A 23,496-nucleotide genomic window follows, 5' to 3' on the forward strand; every position below is an offset into this window, starting at 1 on the left:
AATTAGAAACTAGGAGGACTGGGAAAAGACAGGAAAGGGAGAAATATAGAAATCCCATCAAACATGAAGCTGACAACAGTTAATAATCTAAACAATCAGACAGCACCATGTTCACCGTGAAAGGAGGTGTCCTGTGAACAGGGCCGAATATCACGGGACTGGTCCCAAATACATTCACTGCAGCGGAGTTTTATTGGGGGGAAGCGACACCTGGACAGACAGAACATGTCATGGGGTGGGACTCACACGATCCTCTTCCAGCTGTAATGTCATCGATTTCTTGATAAATTGGTTCATCCGGTCTGGAAATCGTATAACGGAAGCTGCGCTTTTTCACTGTTTAGGAGTAAAACAGATATATTTAATTTATTAGATTCCGGACTCCTCCCTACTGCTATCTCCGAGGAACAGAACAAAACCAACGAATAAACGACCCCTGTCTTGTTCCATTCAAAATCCCCAAAAGAGAATGAATTTTCAAGTATGAGAAGGTGACTGAGTCACAACTGGGATCGAGCATTATAGCGAGCAATTTACAGCCCCTTAACACACACAGAAAACTGCTGATCACCGAGGGTCAATGATTAAAGTTACCTCTTCTTGACGATTGTCTCTGTTGTTGTACAGTCAGTGCAATCAGCACAAAAACCAACAGGGTTCCCAGCATGATGGAAACGGCAACGGGCGTGGATATTATTACACCAGGGATCAGCACATCTGTAACTAAAACAGACACGAGGAAAATAATCCGACCAAAGCAGCGATTTCTCCATTGACAAGACTCAAATCGAACGAAGGTCGAGAGTTAATGCTGGATTTTTAGTAAAGGAGCAGAAAAATATCGCAGTGAAGAGGAATTTTGAGATTGGGTCACAGCAGGAAGTTCTTATAACAAGAACAAGGATTGAAGAGGAGACAAACTGGCTGTGGGTCAGTTGATTTGTTGCATGTCACGATTGAAGGGGCAGTAACTATGGTCAAAACTTAATGAATTTAAATTGGGATCAAGCATGAATGAAAGATAATAATATATATTTGTATTTATTGTTTGCCCTATCACTTCGAAACGTTTGAATACACTTGACACAATGAATCTCGACTTGAACTGCCGTGACTGTCGGCAGAGAGACAAACGATAGACGGAGTGACAGAGCAGGGCCAATGAGGAGTTTGATTAAGACAAACAGAGCGACTTATTGTGGGAACAGCGACAAGTCTGCTCCAATGAAACAACACTTCCAGAATGGGGGAAATTCGCACACTTTAATTGAGGCTGTTTGTAGGAAGAGAATAAACTGGAGAATTGGTTTGCTACAGGAGACAGGGGTAAGGGGATATGGTTCAATCATAGAATGTTTGAAGCAACAAACAGTCTCATCTTATCAGTAAACAGAGTGACTACTGATCCGGATCAATCAATATTCACAAATTAAAGAACAACATGAACTTCTATTGAAAAGTACATGTCGTTTTTTTGCAGTTTTAGGGGGAGATGGCAAAGCCGAATATTCAATATCAGTTAAAAGGAAATCATCATTTTACATTCTCGCTTTTAAAATACATAACAAGAGATTTCATCTGAAGCACGGAAATGAATAAATGAAGGCGTCCATTGATTGAATAAACATGTTCCTGCTCCTACCAGAACACATCACACTGGCGACTTTGTGAGCACAGACCCGCTGAGCCCATGTTGATGACCGACAGTCCCACAGGAAGAGTTCGCTTCCCTTGCACTGGACTCTGCTCAGCAATACAGGGCCCTCGCCTTTCCCATACACGGGCTCCCCGGAATCCGAAAGGGCGGAGCCGCAATCGAGCTGCCGGCACACCACACGGGCCTCTCGCCTATCCCAGGAATCGTCACACACCGTCCCCCATGTGTTATTGAACATGATCTCAACTCTTCCCGAACAGTTAGTCCTTCCTCCAACTAACCGTAATTGTTGTCCTGAATAAAGTAACAAATCAACAGGAAGTTCAGTTATTTTATGACTCATTAACGAAATCCCAAGTAAAGACCATATTATTTGAAAAGGAAACTACCTGGTAAATGGTCACTTGTGTGGTCAGGTGTCCCAGTAAAAGAATGGAAACTGTCGCTCCTCGTTAACGATTGATTTCTTGCAGTACAAGACACATGCGCCAATGATGCACTGTCATTAAGATATCCATGAATGGTACTTGCACTGAGTAAACACGGACTGTTACCTGAGCAAACCACACCGGCATCCTCTCTGTGCTTACAGTCATGCTGACCCCATGGTGTGGAGAGACATTGCCATAAGAAGGACTCGTCTGAACGGCATTCAACGTTATCCAGCCAAATGGGCCCAGTGCCTTCTCCAAAATGGGCTGTTCTCATGGGCTAAGTATCTGTTCAGCCAACATCAACGCATTGAACGTATGCTTCTATTCATGGTTCTCCTCCCAAATGCCTTCCCCAAATTCATACTAAATTAATTCTGCCACATATTTGACCATTCTGCAAACGTGTTTGTGTCCGCCTGAAACATTTTACTGTTAACCAGATCCCTTACTGTTTTTGTTTTATCGTCAGCCAATCTCAGTATTGTGCTCCCTTTTTCCAAGTCCAAATCATCCATGTAGCAGAAATAAAAGTGGAGCATTAATGAACTCGCGGAGTACGACTTCCAAATCTCACACTTGTCTACATTGTAATCAATTTGGCTCAGTTTTGCCCATCCACTTAACCTATTAATATCTCTCTGTAATTTTAAGCTTCAATCTACACTTCTTACAATGCTGCCTATCTTCGTGTCATCGGCAAACTTGGATCTGTGACTCTCCATCCCGTCATCTAATTCGTTAATAAATACAGTGAATAGTTGAGGCCCCAACACAGATCCCTTTGGGACACCACTAGTCACATCTTGCCAATTTGAGTATCTGTCCATTATCCCTACTCTCTGCCTTCTGCCGCTCAGTCAACTTCCTAACCAGGTCAATAATTTGCCCTCAATTCCATGAGCTTCAACTATGGCTAAAAGTCTTTTATGAGGGATTTTATCGAATGCCTTCTTGAAGTCCATATAGACATCATCAATAGACATTCTCCTGTCTACTACTTTAGTCACATCTTCAAAAAATTCTATCAGTTTCATCAGGCATGACCTACCCTTTACAAATCCATGACGTTTCTCTCTGATCAACTGAAAGTTTTCAAGGAGTTCAGTGAATCTCTCCTTAATTTTAGATTCTAGTAATTTCCCAACAGATGTTAGGCTAACTGTTCGAGAATTCCTTGGTTTCCATCTCTCACTTTTCTTAAAGAGCGGAGTGAGATGTGCAATTGTCCAATCTAAAGGAACGGTTCATAAATTGACAGAACTTTGGAAGATTGTAGTTCGGGCTTCAGCAATGTTCTCACGTACTTCCTTCAAAATCCTGGGATGAAAATCATATGGCCTGGAGATTTGTCACTCTTTAGTGCCATTATTTTCTTCATTACTGTTAATTTGCTTACATTAATTATGGTAGCGCCCGGCCCTGATTCAAAATTAGTTTCCTTGGGGTGTCTGGCATGCTATCCTCTTCCTCTGCTGTAAATACTGATGCAGAATAATTATTTAACATGTCCACTGTTTCCTTATTTTCATTTACAATCACCCTCAATCATCTATGATGAAGACAATACAATCCTAGTATATGCAATCTGTCCTCATAATTTAACCATTTGCCCTGCACAAATCTGAAGGCCAATGTATCCTTCCTGAACTGTGATGTTAAAAACTGAAAACATTGCTCCAGATGTGGTCCAACAAGGCTCGATGCAATTGAAGCATCACTTCCTCCCCTTTGTATTTCATCCTCCTTGAGATAAAGGTCAACATCCCATTAGCCTTTTGACGACCACTTGTCCCTGTGCACTAGCTTTTCGTGATTTGTGACTGGAAATCTAAACCTCTTTGCTTCTCCACAGTTTCTGGTCTCTTTCCATTTAGACAATGTTAAAATTTGTCCTTGAGATTCAAAGCGGATGGTCTCACACTCCCCTTCATTAAACGCCATCTTCCATAGTTTTGCCAACTCCTTCATTCTGCCTATGTCCCTTTGTAACTTCCTCCTCCCATCATAGTAATACATGACCATCGACAAAGCTCACTCTGTGAAACACACCTGGGCTCTCTGCACTGCCATCCTGCCATGTCTGAGTTACTAAATTAAAACATGTGCCTAGAGTTTGACTGAACTTTCTCCAGCACCAAACTCCCAGAGAAGTGAAGTTCGACTCAATCTACATTCTCCTCTCTATTCCTGTCTCGTCTCTCGTGTTCGAGAAATCTACAAAAACAATCCAAGCACAAATACAGAATACATATGTCGAAATGTACGCTTTTGATATTTTTTTACCTGATTACCACTGAGACACCAGTCCATTGAAAATAATGGGTGGTTCTCGAAAGACCCCATCTGCTTCTGTTATTTCATCCAATGGGTGGCGCTGTTACCTCACAAGCAATGTGTCTGGAAAGCTGGTGATCCTTGTTTGGCCGCAGGGTGGCGCTTTAACCTCTTTCAGACTGTCAGTGAAATGGCAGCTAAAAAAACTATTCCACCCACGAACCGAGATCAACGCCGGGGTAGATGTCCTTGCAGCGGATAATACATCACAGGCAAACTGTTTTCTTTGTGTAATCTTTCCATAACCCCAAACGTTCTCATTATCCTTAAAAAGCTCAAACATTTTGCCAAACAAGTGGTACATCGCCCTTGGTGATGCCTGCTGTAGTGGAGAGTCTGCTCCACATTTAGTGGAAAAATCTCTCCTATTCTTGCTTATTGTTTGTTCATTTTCTCCCATATCGGCTTACATTCTGTGCTAAATAACCAGTTTGCATGGAAACGAATGAACACTGGACCTACATTCTCTATTTCTCAGATCACCAATAACGGTGGTTTATGTCTCCTGAAATGTCACCATTCACTCTCCTGAACAGAGCACGCCTACATCCTCGCTGTCAGTCAGACTCTGATTCAATGTGAATGAGCTGCAGTCCCGGAGCTGCGACTCGTTTCAAATACAATGGACATCATTCACCCACACAGGCCCTTCACCCTCTCCGTACTTTGAAGAGTGTTATGCGGATATCGCACAGCCGCAGCCGAGCTGTCTGCAGACCACGTTGGCATCATTTAAATCCCAGAGATTATCCCGCACTCGCCCCCAGCTGCCGTTGTAGTATATCTCCACTCGCCCGTCACAGCGGCTTCACCCATTGATCAGTCTCGGCTGCCAATCTTCATCTGAAGAAGAATAAATTAATAACAGCGGATAACCTGAAACTCCCAGTTAGACAGGCGGGCTGTGCGCACATCCTTTCTGCCGTCGCCTGATCTCGGTGAAGAGATTCTCGAGAAATACCAAGCAGATACCAGCCGCTACTCCGGAGATTGGGACATAAATCAGAGGGCGACCGACCCAGACCGGCTGTGGTTGAAGTGCTGCGATCGATGGCAGGAGCTCGGTCAGAAAATGACTCCTGGCCACTGGCACTTTGCCTCATCCAATATATAGAGGCCGGGTTCAGCGAGTGCTCACATGATCATAACAGATATTTCAACGGTGAGTTCAACAAAGCAGAAAAACAATTTTACTCTCGCATCGAGGGACATTAATCTGTTCAAACAAAGGGACCAGCAAACTAATTATTAATTTCAGCAACGTATGCAAGTCAATTATAGGAAATAGCGGGCTGTGATAAACATAAGGGGCCCGATTTTACCAGGGGTGCGGGTTCTCGGCGGGTAGGCCAGCTGGCGCGTTGAAAACGCGCCCGGTGAAATTAGTGGGTTGCCCGCGCGATCGTAGCAGGAAACACACTAATTGGAGCGAATTACCTGCTCCTCCGGGTTCCCCGATGCCAATCTCCGACTCGGGCGGGCTGCGCATGCGCAGTAAGATCTGTCAGCTGGAGGCGCTCTATTTAAAGGGGCAGTCCTCCAGTGACAGATGCTGCCACAAACAGCAAAAATTACAGCATGGAGCAGCCCAGGGGGAAGGCTGCTCCCAGTTTAATAATGCCTCACCCCAGGTATCATTAGATGGGGTGAGGAGGATGGGGAGGAAAGAGATCTTCCCCCCGGCGGCCGGGAGGAAGCGGCCCACCTCTGCCACCAAGAAAGACTGGCTCGAGGTGGCAGAGGGGGTCACCTGCGCCACCAACATATTGCCCACCTGCATACAGTGCAGGAGGCGCTCCAATGACCTCAGTAGGTCAGCCACAGTGAGAACACGTAGTCTTTCCCCTACACTCCGCCTGCCACAACACTGCCCACACCCCATATCTCCATCGGCACGGCCAACACTACTCTGTCACATGACCCCTCATACCCACTCAAACCTCATCCTCATCTTACCTGCACCTACTCAGCTCGCGAGTACTCACCCCGCCACTACCACGCAACCCAATCCTCATACAATCTCATGGCTCTAATCCATACTCACCCTCTCGTGCATCTCTCTCACGGCCAGCCTCAATCAACCTGCCACCACCTGTGCTGCAGCCACAGGGCATGCATCACATATGTGCAGTAGGCAGCGTAAGGCAAACGTGTCGTGAGCATGAAGGGGATGCACAAGGGTGTTTGAGGGATTGTCATGGTTCTTACTTCTATTGAATTAAAGAACAACTCACATCACACATTATATTGGCACCACTACTGCCATGTCTTCGCGAATCCTGTCCGGTTTGTGAAATAATGCCCGCTCTTGGGTATCCCTATGAGGACCCACCACTGATGCCACCCAGTGTGTCACTGCAGAGTGGGTGTAGGTGTATTTGCAGGGCTCTTCTGCGCAGACGACTGAGAGACATCGGGGATGTCCCCGGTTGCAGCCTGGAAGGCTGTGGAGCAGAAGTTCGGGAGGGCAGTGGTGACTTTGACAGCGACAGGTAGGAAGATGGTGCAAGGGCCAGCCAGGTGCAGCTCGGCATGAAAGAGGCTGCAGATGTCCACGGCTACATGTCGAGTGACTCTGAGCGTCAGTGTGCACTGCTGCTCAGAGAGGTACAGGAGGCTGAGCCTCGGTCTGTGGAACGTGTGGCGAGGGTAGTGCCCTCTGCAACGCATCTCTCCCTGCGGTAGCCCTCCGTCCTGCTGTACAGGTGGATGTGTCACAGCACTCTGTTGTGGAGCTCCACGTGTCAGAGGTGGACGGCGTGGATGGCGAGGCTAGTGAGGCTGGTGATGCTGTTCGCCCTCCGAGGATGTCATGACTGCAGCTACGGCGGCCCCCATCCGCAAGATGTACATCTGAGGAGGTCCGCAAGGTAGGTACATGTCTCCGGACCCCGGGATAAGTGTGCAGGTTGGTGACTTCGACCATCAGGAGGAGGGTGGTGGTGGCCAAACTTTGTCCGAAGTGACAGAGCGGCCTCCTGCAATGGCCGAGAGTCTCCCCCCCCCCCCACCTGTCAAATTGACCTTTACAGCTGCCACAGGCTGACGGCTGCTGCACGTCTATTTCAACTGGGACTGTTTCCCCCAGTGTGTGAAACAGTCCCATGTTTATCCAAAATCACACACAGTCCCTTAATCAGGTCAGTTAATGACCTGAACAACCAAAGTAAATACACTCAAGTGGCATCCCGCTGGCTTTAATTGCCTGCGGGATTCCCACCAGCGGGGGCTGCGCACGCACCCCCGCACGTCATCGGGGAACCCGGAAGTGGGCGGGATCCAGGCGCGATCCGGTCACGCTGCATGATTTTGGGATTTTCTCGGCCCCCCCGCCGAGAACGCACCCGGTAGCGGGTGCTAAAATCGGGCCCAAGGAGAGGACGAGAGGGTCCATTCACTCAACATTACATTGTTCTCCATATAACACATACTGAAACGTGCATACCAGGTATAAACTCATCTCGAAACATTTATCTGCTGCCGAATTAACGCCAAGGGTTTCCAGGAAAAAGCACATCCCATCATTGCAATGAATTTTATGATGATTGATATATTTAAGCCGGTAACATTTGTAACGGTTTAAATACTATCACAGCATTTGCGTTCGATGTCAATAGTTCCCGTGAGCTGTTTGTAGGAATTTACATAGAGTTACTTAAAATTTAACAGCACAGAAACAGGCCATTCGGCCCACCGGATCTACGCTGATATTTATGCTTCGCACGAGCTTCCCCTCACCTTACTTCACGTCACCCGATGAACATATCCTTCTATTCCTTTCTCCCTCGTGTACTTATCTAGCTTCCCCTTAAATGCATCTGTGCCTTTCGCCTCAACCACTCCATGTGGTAGCGAAATCCACATTTTAACCAAACTCTGGGTAAAGACGTTTCTCCCGAATTCCATATTGGATTTATTAGTGATTACCTTATATTTATGGCCCCTAGTTTTATACTCCCCGCAAGTGGAAACAACTTCTTTACGTCTACCCGATCGAACCGCTTCATATTTTTAAAGACCTCGATCAGGTCACCTCTCAATCTTCTCCAGGTAAAAGAGCCCCAGCCTGTCCAGTCTTTCCTAATCGTTGTACCCACTCAGTTCTGATACCATCCTTGTGAATCTTTTTTGCATTTTCTCCAGTGCTTCTATAGTATTTTTGTAATATGGAGACCAGAACTGTGCGCAGGACTATGAGTGTGGTCTAAGCCAGGTCACAATTAAGTTTCACATAACATCTCTGATTTTGAATTCGATTCCTCTGGAAATGAAATCCAGTGCTTTGTTTGCACTTTTTATGGTTTTGTTGGCCTGCCTTTCTACTTATAATGATTTGTGAATCTGTACCCACAAGCCCCTTTGTACCTTCACCCCTTTTAGACTGTTATTTTCCAAGGAGTACGGTGGCCTACTTATTCCTTCTGCCAACATGCATCACCTCACACTTATCTATATTGAAATTAATTTGACATTTAAACACTCATTCTGCAAGTTTCTTAATGTCTTGTATTTTGTTGTATTCTTCCTCAGTATAAACTATACCCCCCAATTTAGTGTCATCCGCAGTGGATTCTGAATAATGCGGTGGATTCACACGAGGAGAATAAACAGTAAGGCGAGCCATTTATTTATGAAACATGTGCTGGAGTGAAACCCTTTTGTCTGATGTAGTTTAATAATGAACCAATCTACTGACCAACCATTGGGGACACGTCCATTGCTGAATGAAAACATGAGATTTTCATCAGTAAAACTGGTGGATCAGTGAATGGTAGAAATAGATTCACTGATGTGAGACTTTTCTCGAGGGTAGAACAGTTGGTGTATTTCAGTTCAATGGACTGTGAGGACTCACCCGAGCAGATGACACTGGCGTGTTTTCCATGTGAGCAGTTAAACTGTTCCCAGGATGAAACTGGACAATCCCACAATCGGGACTCGTTCCCTCTGCACTTGTAGTTCTCCTTCCACACTGGGCCGGTTCCCTCCCCAAAGTGAGCTTCTCCCGGGGTTACGATTACTGTCCCGCACTGAAGGTGCTCACAGACCACACCGGCGTCTTCTAAACCAAAGTAAATATCACACACCGTCCCCCACTGGTCTCCGTGTAGCACTTCCACCCGGCCAGAGCATCGGCTGCTCCCAGATACCAGTCTGAGCTCTCTGTGATCTAAATAATAATAATAATTATTATTATCATATTAATAAATATTAATAACCATGCAATGATTATAGGTACCATGAATATACTTTAAGTTGGTTTCACATTTCATCTGGTTGCAGGTCAACAAAACCAAATGTTATTACTAGTCTCGCCATTCGAACTACCATTACAATTACTACTTCCATGACTGCTACTACCATTACGACTACCACTACTATTGCTAGTACTAGCATTATACTAATACTGCTACTATTACTACTGCTATTACTACCATTGCTAATATTAATACTGCCATTATTACACCTGCTAGCACTAGCATTAGTACGACTGGTGTTCCTACTATTACTACTACTACTGCTACTACTAGTGTTGCGGCGACTACCACTACAACTCCTCCTACTGTTACTAAGACACCTACTACTGCTACCATTACTATTTCCACTACCCTATATGTATGTAAACGTGCTTCCTGATTTCACTCCTGAATGCCCTCGCTCTAACTTTAAGATTGTGCCCCTTTTTCTGGATCCCCACATCAGCCGAAATGTTTTCCCTATATCTACTCATCAAATCATGTTATCATTTTAAACACCTCAATTAGATAACTACTCAACATTCGAAGCTCAAAGAAATACAGACCAAATTTATGGAACCTGTCCTCATAATTTAACACTTTTAGCCCCAGTCGCATGTTAGTGAATCTGCGCTGCAAGGAAAATCTATACTTCCTGATGTGTAGTGCCCATGACTGATCGCTGTTCTCCAGATGGGTTCTGACCAAGACTCTGTACAGTGAAGCACAACTTTCTATTCCAGCCCTCTTGATATAAAGATCGACATTTCATTGGCCGTTTTGATTACTTTTTGTAATTCTGCACTAACTTTTAGTGATGTCTGCGCCTGGGCACCCAAACCCATTTGCTCCTCCACAGTTCCTAATCTCTCAGCATTAAGGAAATATTCTGATTTCTCTTTCTTGTATCCAAAGTATATGCCCACATTGAACTCCACCTGCCACAGACTCGCCCATTCACTTGATCTGTTTGTGTCCCGTTGTAACTTTCTTATTCCATCTACACAACTTACTGTGTCTCCTAACATAATGTCATTCGCAAACTAGGTCATACAACTCTCTATTCCTTCATCCAAGTCAGTACTAAATATGGTGAAAAGCTGAGGCCCCAGTACAGACCCGTGCTGAACACCACTTTCCACATCCTGCCAATCAGAGTTATTCCATTTATCCCTACTCCCTGTGTCCTCCCTCCCACAAACCAATTACCAACCCATGTTACAGGATCACCTTCAATCCCGTGAACTTGTATTTTTGTTAATAATTTCTTGTGTGGAACTTTATCTCATGTTTTCTGGAATTCCATATAGACAACATCCAAAGACATGCCCCTGCCCTCCTTGTTAGGACCTCCTCAAAAATTCAACTCCGCGTGACCTGAAACTTCCCCAGGGTACAGCGAGCCAAATACCCCATAATGGTGGTCACCATTCCCAATGCTCATCCCTGGCCTCTCTATCACCCTTGGATCTATACCGTCCAGTCTTGGGCACTTGTTAGTTTTGAGCTCATTCGCTTTTCTGGACGCTCAAAGTTATTTTTGCCGAAATGGTTCATTGTAACGATTTTGTTACTGAAAAAAAACGAGCCGCCAATTCGCTTCGCCTGGTTTGAGAATTGAACAGGGTTGTAAAATGGGCCCCCGGTTCTCATCGCCCGATTCGCATCACCCGATTCGCATTGCACGGTTTGCCGGGTGGGGAGGTCAACATTTAGTGTAGCATCTATTTTATAATCACCAATTATTTTCATGTTGTAGCGCCTTCTTTGCCATCTTCATGTTAACGTTTTCAACTCAGTTCACAGTATTACGTTTTGCAGCTCTGCTCTGCTCAATTCCATGTCACTGTTAATCTCTCTGACCACCAATTGACCATGACTTGAAATTACTTTAGATTCCACTTTGCAGAATTGTTGGAGGCGAAATTGATCTTGCAAAAACCGGGCGAGTCGGGCAAAGCGGGCAATACGAGTCGGGCAAAGCGGACAATGCGAATCGGGCAAAGCGGGCAATGCGAATCGGGCAAAGCGGGCAATGCGAATCGGGCAAAGCGGGCAATGCGAATCGGGCAATGCGAATCGGGCAAATCGGGCAATGCCAACCGGGCGATCCGAATTGGGGGCCCATTTTACAACTCTGTTCGATTCTCAAACCAGGCGATGCAAATCGGCGGATCATTTTACTCACTGATTAATTTTATTTTCGGTTGACTTCACTGGTAAACCGAATCGGTCAGAGTATAAATCGGGCCATTGATTCACTATCGCCTGTGTTGGGACCGCCCGAGACCAATTTCCACCCATTCTTCTTCTATAATTCACTCCCAAATAATCGGTTGCTCTATTTAACATCATGATTGTTGAAGGTTATATTTTATTCTGATCCTAGGTTTGCGTTTACGCTGTATGATCAGCATAAATTACCAGTGGCTGCAGATATAGTGGATGCATTGGTTTTGATCTTCCAAAATTCCCTAGATTCTAGAACGGTCGCCAGTGGATTGGAAGGTAGCAAATGTAACACCGCTATTGAAGAAAGGAGGGAGAGAGAAAACAGGGAACTACAAGCCAGTTAGCTTGACATCCGTAATCAGGAAAATGCTGGAATCCATTATTAAGGAAGTGGTAACAGGGCACTTAGAAAATCATAATATGATTAGGCAGAGTCAACATGGTTTTATGAAAGGCAAATCGCGTAACAAATTTACTAGAGGACTTTGAGGATGTAACTAGCAGGGTAGATAAAGGGGAACCAGTGGATGCAGTATATTTGGATTTCCAAAAGACATTCAATAACGTGCCACATATAAGGTTGTCACATAAAACAAGAGCTCATGGAGTTGGGGGTATTCTATTAGCATGGATAGAGGATTGGTTAATGGACAGAAAACAAAGAATATGGATAAATGCGTCAATTTCACGTTGGCAGGCGGTAACTAGTGAGGTGCTGTAGAATCAGTGCTTAGGCCTCAACTATTTACAATTTATATTAATGACTTAGATGAAGGGACTGAATGTATTCTATCCCAGTTTGCTGACGATACAAAGTTAAGTGGGAAAGTTGTGAGGAGAATGCAAGGAGTCTGCATAGGAATGTAGACAGGTTAAGTGAGTGGGCAAGAAGGTGGCAGATGGAGTATAATGTGAGGAAATGTGAGGTTATTCACTTTGGTAGGAACAATAGAAAAACAGAATATTTTTTAAAAGGTGAGAAACGATTAAATGTTTGTCTTCAGAATGATCTGGGTGTCCTCGTACAAAAAACATAAAGTTAACATGCAGGTACAGCAAGCAATTAGGAAAACAAATGTCATGTTGAATTTATTGCAAGGTCGTTGGAGTACAAGAGTAAGGAAGTCTTGCTACAGTTGTATAGGTCTTTGGCGAGACCTCACCTTGAATATTGTGTGCAGTTTGGGTCTCCTTTCCTAATTAAGGATATACTTGACTTAGGTTCAACGAAGGTTCACTAGATTAATTCCTGGGATGAGAGGCCTGTCCTATGAGGAGAGATTGAGTAAAATGGGCCTCTACTCTCTCGAGATAAGAAGAATGAGAGGTGATCTCTTTGAAACATATAAGATTCTGAGGGGGCTTGACAGGGTAGAGGCTGAGAGATTGTTTCTCCTGGATGGAGAGTCTAGAACTGGGGGGCATAGTTTCAGGATAAGGTGTCGGCCATTTAAAACTGAGATGAGGAAGAATTTCTTCACTAAGAGGGTTGTGAATCTTTGGAATTCTCTGCTGAGTCATTGAATATATTCAATTCTAGGCACTGCACTTTAGGAAGAATGGGAAGGCCTTAGTGAGAGTGCAGAAAAGATTTCCTAGAATCGTTCTCGGGGTGGAGGACTTCAGTTATGTGGATAGACTGCAGAAGCTGTGGTGGTTCTCCTTAGAGCAGAGAAGGTTGAGATGAGATTTGATAGAAGTGTTCAAAATGACGCTGGTTTACATAAAGTAAAAAAAAGAGACACTGTTCCCATTGGCGGAAGGGTCGACAACCAGTGGACACAGGTTTAATGTGATTGGCAAAAGAACCAAAGGCGACGTGAGGAAAAACTTTTTTACCCAGTGAGTGGTTATGATCTGGAATGCGCTGCCTGAAATGAAGGTGGATGCAGATTCAAACGAGTGTTTCAAAGTGGAATTACATACATTTTTGAAGGGAAAATAATTGCAGGGCTGCGGGGGAAAGAGCGGGAGAATGGGACTAACTGGATTGCCCTCACAAAGAGCCGGCACAGGATCGATGGGCCGATGGGCCTCTTTCTGTGCTGTAACCATTCTATGACTGTATCTCACATCAGGCGACGAGCGCAGGGGCACAGCCGGGCTCACGGCGCTTGTCCAATAGCGGCTGGTGGGTTTAGAATGGAGAGTTGGATTGAGATTGGGACATTTCCAGCGGTTCGGATCATTCACCGCGGCTCTGGATCAAATCTCAATGGGAACTTGCTCTGTCTGCTTTGTAAATGTGCCGCGTATCAGGTATTTACTGCTCCCAGTGGGGGGTGTTTATTAAATATAATTATAGTGATATTATAACACAAACAGTGATCCTAATATTAATAATAATCTGAGAATACTGGAATTATCATCTCACTTTCCGGGTACGGACAGTCCCGAATTATTTTACTCTCGCTTTTCCCGGAAACCGTCAGACCCGGCGGGAGATGAGAGACAGCAGGAAGATTTTTACCTGAGCAGATGACGCCGGCATCAGTGGAGTGTGGCCAGGAGCGGTGACGCCATGAAGCTGAAACACAGTCCCGCAGAGCGGCCTCGGTCCCGCCGCACCGAACACCATACGTCACAATGCGTCCGGACCCTTTCCCAAAGTGAGCCCCGCCCGGTGCGGACAGCGCGGCCCCGCAGCCCAGCTCCCGACACACGACAGCGGCGTCCGGCTGGTCCCAGAGATTATGATCCACAGTCCCCCACTGTCCTTTGTAGAGAATCTCCACTGTCCCAGCGCACGGACTGCCCCCATTCACCAGTCTCAGCTTCACAGTCTCTGTAATATATCAGGAACAACATCAAGCGGTTACAGTGTATTAAACTCCCAGTCTCCCAGTGCACGGACTGCCCCCATTCACCAGTCTCAGCTTCACAGTCTCTGTAAAATATCAGGAACAACATCAAGCGGTTACAATGTATTAAACTCCCAGTCTCCCAGTGTACGGACTGTCCCCATTCACCACTCCGCCAGTCTGTAAAATATCAGAAATAACATCAAACGGTTACAGTGTATTAAACCCCCAGTCTCCCAGCGCACGGACTGTCCCCATTCACCAGTCTCACAGTCTCTATAAAATATCAGAAATAACATCAAGCGGTTACAGTGTATTAAACTCCCAGTCTCCCAGCGCACGGACTGTCCCCATTCACCAGTCTCACAGTCTGTAAAATATCAGAAATAACATCAAGCGGTTACAGTGTATTAAACTCCCAGTCTCCCAGCGCACGGACTGTCCCCATTCACCAGTCCCACATTCTGTCAGCATCAAGCGGTTACAGTGTATTAAACCCCCAGTCTCCCAGCGCACGGACTGTCCCCATTCACAGAATCACAGTCTGTCAGCATCAAGCGGTTACAGTGTATTAAACCCCAGTCACCGGGAGATTCCCAGCCCCAGAGCGGCACCCGCGGGGCGGATGGGCGATTGGCTCAGAATGCACTTCAGTCTGAAGATGTCAACAGATGGGCGTGGTTTCAATGATCAGCTGTCCTTCATGCTCAGAATTGATTGGCCAATCATAATGACAGCCGAGCTCCGGTAAGGATTGGAAGATACATTTCCCCCGCAGCCAATGGAGAAGGATGCGGGGCTGGATGGTCATGTGATCTCCATGGGACAGGTTGCATCGTGTTGCACTGAAACTACAGCACAGAAGCAGGCCATTCGGCCCAGCGGGTCTATGCCGGTATTAATGCTCCACGCGAGCCTCTTCCCTCCCTACTTCATCTCACCCTATCAGCATATACTTCTGTTCCTTCCTCCCTCATGTTTTTTTTTAAATCTAGCTTCCCCTTAAATGCATTGATTCTATTTGCCTCAACAGAGAATCTGAAATAAAGGGCGATTACCTGACCGGTCAGCCTGACTTTTCCCAGGTCTCCCTGAAATAAGACATTGAGAATTGGAGTTCGCTCGGGCAAGAAATTAATGAAAATATCAGAAAGAAAAGTTACAAATACAAGAATTTGTGAGGTAAAAATTCCTGTCACTTTTTGTAAGAAACGATACCGGGGTCTGTGATTTCATCTGTTCTTCATTTTTATAAAACCGGAAATGCAATCTGTACAACATTCTAACATTTGTAACAATTGTGTCAACAATTTATCAAGTAAATTAGTATACACACACACACACATACACAAAGGCACACACGCACACATTACCACACAGAAACACTCACAGGAACAATACACGAAGACACACATATACACAGACTCATACACGAAGACACAGACACATACACACTCACATACTAACATATATATAAACCCCCAGCACTGTCAACTGGGTACACTATTTCTGACCCATCTTCAAACTGAACAAGACACATTAACCCGACTCCTTTGTTTTGTGTCTGACACTCAATGTTCGATCCATTCTGCTCCGTCTCATGCTGTACCTGACACTTATTTTACATTCCTTCTTGAAATCCACATACACTGTACATACTTCATTTTCCTTGTCTATATAAGCTGTACAATTAATGATATCTCCAAAGGCTCCATTAAATTTGCTAAAAAATATCTGCCTTTAGTAATCCACTTGTGGCCACTTTAATTATTTCAGGTATCTCTCACTGGTCACCGATTTCAACTCCAATTATCGTAGAGGGAGGGGATAAGGTCAGAAATATTGTGCGTTATTTAACACTGTGCAATAATTGCTCTGGTCGATGTGTAACACATGGAGAATACTTCCGCTCATCGTTATGTGTACCGAGATCTTACGTTGTCCTCGGGATGTGGGCAATGTGGGATCTGCCCCATTTATTCCCTGTGTGTAGATGTTCTGAAAAGGCGGTGGTGATGGGCCCGTTCCTTGTGGCGACGGTGCTCTGGCCATTTATTACCCGTTTTTAGGTGCCCTGAGAAGGTGGTGGTGATGGGCCCGCTCCTTGTGGCGACGGTGCTCTGACCACTTATCACCCGTGTGTAGGTGTCGTGAGAAGGTGGTGGTAATGGCCCGCTCCTTGTGGTGACGGTGCTCTGACCAATTATTACACGTGTGTAGTTGTCCTGAGAAGGTGGTGGTGATGGGCCCGCTCCTTGTGGTGACGTTGCTCTGACCAATTATTACCCGTGTGTAGTTGTCCTGAGAAGGTGGTGGTAATGGCCCGCTCCTTGTGCCGAATTTGCTCTGACCACTTATCACCCGTATGTAGGTGTCCTAAGAAGGCGGTGGTGATGGGCCCGCTCCTTGTGGTGACGGTGCTCTGACCATTTATCACCCGTATGTAGGTGTCCTGAGAAGGCGGTGGTGATGGGCCCGCTCCTTGTGGTGACGGTGCTCTGACCACTTATTACCCGTGTGTAGTTGTCCTGAGAAGGCGGTGGTGATGGGCCCGCTCCTTGTGGTGAAATAGCATCATAGAAATATAGGAACAGGAGTAGGCCATTTAGCCCCTCAAGCTTGTTCCGCCATTCAATGAGATCATAACTGATCTGTCATCTGACTCCATATACCCGCCTTAGCCCCATATCCCTTAATAGATTTGGTTAACAAAAATCTATCAATCTCAGATTTGAATTTTACATTTGAACTAGCATCAACTGCCGCTTGTGGAAGAGAGTTCCAAACTTTTACTACCCATTGGGCCCGATTTTAGCACCTGCTACCAGGTGCGTACTCGGCAGGGGGGGGGGGCCCGAAAATCCCGAAATCCCGGAGCGGGACCCGATCGCGCCTCGATCCCGCCCACTTCCGTGTTCCGCGCTGACGTGCGGGGGTGCGTGCGCAGCCCCCGCTGGTGGGATTCCCGCAGGCAATTAAAGCCAGCGGGATGCCACTTGAGTGTATTTACTTTGGTTGTTCAGGTCATTAACTGACCTGATTAAGGGACTGTGTGTGATTTTCGATAAACATGGGACTGTTTCACACACTGGGGGAACGTGTTGCAGCCGTCAGCCTGTGGCAGCTGCCAAGGTCCATTTGACAGGTAGGGGGGGGGAGAGCCTCAGCCATTGCAGGAGGCCGCTCTGTCACTTGGGACAAAGTGTGGCCTCCACCACCCCCCTCCGGACGGTCAAAGTCACCAACCTGCACACACACCCCGGGGTCCGGAGACATGTGCCTACCTTGCGGACCCCCTCAGATGTACATATTGCGGATGGGGGCCGCCGTAGCTGCAGTCATGACCCCCTCGGAGGGCGAACAGCATCACCAGCCTCGCCATCCACGTCGTCCACCTCTGACACGTAGAGCTCAACAACAGAGTGCTGTGACACATCCACCTGTACAGCAGGAGTGAGGGCTACCGCAGAGAGAGACGCGTCGCAGAGGGCACTACCCTCGCCACAGGGTCCACAGACCGAGGCGCAGCTCCTCGGACCTCTCCGAGCAGCAGTGCACACGGAAGCGCAGATTCACTCGACACGTAGTCGTGGAGATCTGCAGGCTCCTTCATGCCGAGCTGCTCCTGGCTGGCCCCAGCACCATCTGCTTACCTGTCGCTGCCAAAGTCACCACTGCCCTCCACAACTTCTCCTCCGCATCCTTCCAGGGTGCAGCCGGGTACACCGCCGATGTCTCTCAGTCGTCTGCACGGAAGAGCCCTGCAAATACACCTGCACCTACTCTGCAGTAACACAATGGGTGGCATCAGTGGTGGGTCCTCATAGTGATACCCAGGAGCGGGCATTATTGGACACAACAGACAGGATTCGCGGAGACATGGCAGTGGTGGTGCCAATATAATGTGTGATGTTTGTTGCTCTGAAATCCAATATAGGTAACACCCATGGCAAACCCTCAGACACCCTTGTGCATCCCCTTCATGCTCACGACACGTTTGCCGTACGCTGCCTACTGCACATATGCGATGCATGCCCTGTGGCTGCAGCACAGGTGGTGGCAGGTTGAGTGAGGCTGGCCGTGAGAGAGATGCACGAGAGGGTGAGTATGGGATAGAGCCATGAGATTCTGTGAGGATTGGGTTGCGTGTTAGTGGTGCGTGAGTACTGGCGAGGTGAGTAGGTGCAGGTAAGATGAGGATGGGGTTTGAGTGGGTATGAGGGTTGATGTGACAGAGTAGTGTTGGCGGTGCCGAAGGAGATGTGGGGTGGGGGCAGTGTTGTGGCAGACGGAGTGTAGGGGAAAGACTACGTGTTCTCACTGTGGCTGACCTACTGAGGTCATTGGAGCGCCTCCTGCACTGTATGCAGGTGGGCGATATGTTGGTGGTGCAGGTGACCCCCTCTGCCACCTCGAGCCAGGCCTTCTTGGTGACAGAGGCAGGCCGCTTCCTCCTGCCCGCCGGGTGGAAGATCTCTGTCCTCCCCCTCCTCCTCACCCCATCTGATGATACCTGGGATGAGGCATCATTAAACTGGGAGCAGCCTTCCCCCTGGGCTGCTCCATGCTGTAATTTGTTCCATTGGTTGCAGCATCTCTCAGTGGAGGACTGCCCCTTTAACTAGAGAGCATCCAGCTGACAGATCGTACTGCGCATGCGCAGCCCGCCCGACGCGCAGACCAGCAGCGCGGACCCCGGAGGAGCAGGTAATTGGCTCCAATTAGTGGATTGCCTGCTAAGATCGCGCGGGAAACCCACTAATTTCACCGGGCGCAGAGGCCACGCACCCGAAACCCAACCCGCCGGAAACCCGCAGGCCTGCTAAAATCAGGCCCCATGTGTTTAATTTATTATATAAATAATTCAATAGTTCAATTTATTAAATAATCAATTGTTTAATTTATTATATAAAGAATTAGTGTTTATTTATTGTATAAATAAATCAGTGTTTAATTCATAATATAAATAATTCAATAGTTTAAGTCATTATATAAATAATCCATTGTTTAATTTATTATATAAAGAATTCAATCGTTTAGTTGACTTTTTTATATAATAAATGAAACAATTGTTTCTTCATATAATAAATTTTACATGTGTATTATTTGTATAATGAATTAAGCTATTGAATTATTTATATAATAAATTAAACACTTGAATTATTTATATAATAAATTAAACAATTCATTATAAATTGAACTATTGGATTATTTATATAATAAATTAGACACATGAATTATTATACAATAAATTAAGCTGCTGAATTATTTATATAATAAATTTAACACTTGAATTGTTTATATAATGAATTAATCTATTGAATTATTTATATAATATAAACTATTGAATTATTTATACAATTAAATAGTTGAACTAATTATGTATTAAATTAAACAATTATTGATATAATAAATTAAACAATTGATTATTTATATAATGAATTAAACTATTGAATTATTTATATTATATTTTAAACAATTGATTTTTTACATAATAAATTAAACACTTGAATTATTTATATAATGGAATCACTTGAAGTATTATATAATGGAAAAACCTGAATTATTTATATAATAATTTAAACACTTGAATTATGTATATAATAAATGAAACAATTGTTTCTTCATATAATAAATTTAACACTTGTATTATTTATGTAATAAGTTCAACTGTTGAATTATTTGTATAATAAATGAAACACTTGAATTATTTATACAATAAATGAAACAATTGTTTCTTTCTTTAATAAATTTAACACTTGAATTATTTATAGAATGAATTAAGCTGTTGAATTATTTATATAATAAATTAAACAATTGAATTATTTAGATAATGAAATAATCAATTCTATTATTTATATAATAAATTAAACAATTGACTTTTTACATAGTAAATTAACTTGAATTATTTATATAATGAATTAAGCTATTGGATTATTTAAATAATAAATTGGACACATGAATTATTTTATCAAATTAAACTATTGAATTATTTATATAATAAATTAAACACTTCAATGATTTATATAATAAATTAAACAATTCAATTACTTATACAGTAAATTAAACTATTGTGTTATTTGTATAATAATTTGAACACTTGACTTCTTTGTATAATAAATTTTAAAAATGATTATTTATATAATAAATAGAACACTTGAATTATTCATATAATAAATGAAACACTTGAATAATTTATATCATAAATTAAACAATTCAATTATCTATATAATGAACTAAACTACTGAATTATTCATGTAATGAATTAAGCTATTGAATTATTTATACAATAAACTACAGCCTTGATTATTTATACAATAAATTAATCAATCGAATTACTTCGATAATTTAAACTATTGAATTATCTTTATAATAAATGAAACATTTGAAATATTTATATAATAAATTAAATGCTTGAATAATTTATATAATAAATTAAACAATTTTATAAATGAAACAATTCACATTATATAATAAATTAAACAATTGATTATATACTGAATTGAACTATTGAATTATTTATATAATAAATTAAGCACTTGAACTATTTATATAATAAATTAAACACTGGTCTTCTTTATATAATAAATTAAACAATTGATTATTGATATAATAAATAACCTATTGAATTCTTCATAAAATAAATTAAATAATGGATTACTAATATGATAAAATAAACACTTGAATCTTTGTATTACAAATTAAACACTTGAATTGTTTATAAAATGGAAGCACTTGAATTATTTATATAATAAATTATACCTTTGAATTAATTATATAATTTAAACACTTGACGTCTTTATATAATAATTTTAACACTTGAATCATTTACATAATAAATTAAACACTTGTTAATTCATATAATAAATTAAACTATTGAATTATTCAGATAATCAAATAATCAATTCAATTATTTACATAATAAATTTAACACTTGATTTTTTTATATAATAAATGAAACACTTGAATTATTTACATAATAAATGAAACATTTGAATTATTTACATAATAAATGAAACACTTGAATGATTTATATACTAAAATAAACAATTGTTTCTTTATATAATAAATGTAATACTTGTATTATTTATGTAACATATTAAGCTGTAGAATTATTTTTGATAAACTAAACACTTCAATAATTTATATAGTAAATTAAACACTTCAATTATTTATACAGTAAACTAAACTATTGAGTTATTTCTCTAATAAATTAAGCACTTGACTTCTTTAGATAATAAATTAAACAATAAAGTTAGATAATAAATTAAACACTTGTTTATTTGTATAATAATTTCATCAATTGAATTATTTAGATGATTAATTTATTATAAAAATAATTCAATAGTTTAATTTAACAACTGAAGTAGTTATGTAAGAAATTAAACAATTGATTATTTATATTATGAATTAAACTATTGAATTATTTATATAATAAACAAAACTTTAAATTATTTATTTAACAAATTAAACGAGTGAATTATTTAGATAATAAATTAAACACTTGAAATGTTGAAATAATAAAGTAAACAATTGAACTATTTTTGTAATAAATTATACACTTGACTGTTTCATATAATAAATTAAACACTTGTTTATTTGTATAATAAATTCACCAATTGAATTATTTATATAATAAATTAAACAACTGAACTATTTATATCGTGAATTATACACTTGAATTATTTATATAATTAAACTACTGAATTATGTATCCAATATATTAATCAATTGAATTGTTTATATAATAAATTAAACAATTCAATTATTTACACAAAAAATTAAACAGTTTATTAATTATATAATATATTAAACTATTGAATTATTTATATAAAATTAAACACTTGAATAATTTATATGATGAATTAAACTATTGAATTATTTAGATAATAAATTTAGCTGTTGAATGTTTTATCTAATAAATTAAACTCTTGGTTATTTCCATAATAAATTAATCAATCGAATAATTTAAACTATTGAATTCTCTTTATAATAAATGAAACATTTGAATTATTCATATCATAAATTAAACACTTGAATTGTTAGTATAATAAATTAAACAATTGAATTATTTATATCATAAATTAAACAATTATTATATTTATATAATGAATTAAACTATTGAGTTATTTATATAATTAAACACTTGAATTATTTATACAATAAAAGAACAATTTAATTTAGATAATAAATTAAACTTGTGAATTATTTAATGAATTAAACAATTAAATTGTTTATCTAATAAATTATTAATATTATAAATTAAACAATTCGTTGATTTATATAATAAATTAAACTATTTAATTATTTATATAATCAATTAAACTATTGAATTCTTTATATAATAAATTAAACAATGGATTATTTATATAATGAATTAAACTATTGAATTATACATGTAATAAATTAAACACTTGAATAATTTATATAATAAATTAAATAATTCAATTATTTATATAGTAAATTAAACTATTGAACTATTTATATAATATATTAAATTTTTGAACTATTGATTACCTGCTGCACCTCCATGTTGACTTTTTGTGTTTCATGTACGAGGACACCCAGATCCCTCTGTACCGCAGCATTTTGTAGTATTTCCCCTTTCAAATAATAATTTGTTTTTTTATTTTTCCTCCCCAAAGTGGATGACTTCACATTTTCCCACATTATATTCCATCTGCCAATTTTTTGCCCATTCCTTTAAATTGTTAACATACCTTCACAGACACTTTGTATCCTCATCGCAACTTGCTTTTCCACCGATCTTTGTATCATCAGCAAATTTGCCACAAGATACT

At 41.7% G+C, this 23,496-nt stretch overlaps 1 protein-coding gene across 1 annotated transcript; it reads right to left on the reverse strand.

The window, feature by feature from the left end:
• Positions 1-1,574: 1,574 nt before the first annotated feature.
• On the reverse strand, positions 1,575-23,440 carry LOC137335594 (deleted in malignant brain tumors 1 protein-like). Its single transcript, XM_068000903.1, has 4 exons — positions 23,416-23,440; positions 14,365-14,679; positions 9,281-9,595; positions 1,575-1,951 (listed from the first exon to the last, which is right to left on the reverse strand). Exons 1-4 carry the CDS (start codon positions 23,438-23,440, stop codon positions 1,575-1,577), a joined length of 1,032 nt encoding a protein of 343 aa, XP_067857004.1.
• Positions 23,441-23,496: the final 56 nt, after the last annotated feature.

The sequence above is a fragment of the Heptranchias perlo genome, chromosome 20 (assembly GCF_035084215.1).
Source record: "Heptranchias perlo isolate sHepPer1 chromosome 20, sHepPer1.hap1, whole genome shotgun sequence".
Taxonomy (NCBI): domain Eukaryota; kingdom Metazoa; phylum Chordata; class Chondrichthyes; order Hexanchiformes; family Hexanchidae; genus Heptranchias; species Heptranchias perlo.

Coding starts and splice junctions, on each gene's coding strand:
- LOC137335594 (XM_068000903.1), bottom strand. CDS start 23,440: ATGAGGATACAAAGTGTCTGTGAAG. Junction 9,596..14,364: donor TGCCGGCGTCATCTGCTCAG/GTAAAAATCTTC, acceptor ATTATTATTTAG/ATCACAGAGAGCTCAGACTG. Junction 1,952..9,280: donor CGCCAGTGTCATCTGCTCGG/GTGAGTCCTCAC, acceptor TACTTTATTCAG/GACAACAATTACGGTTAGTT.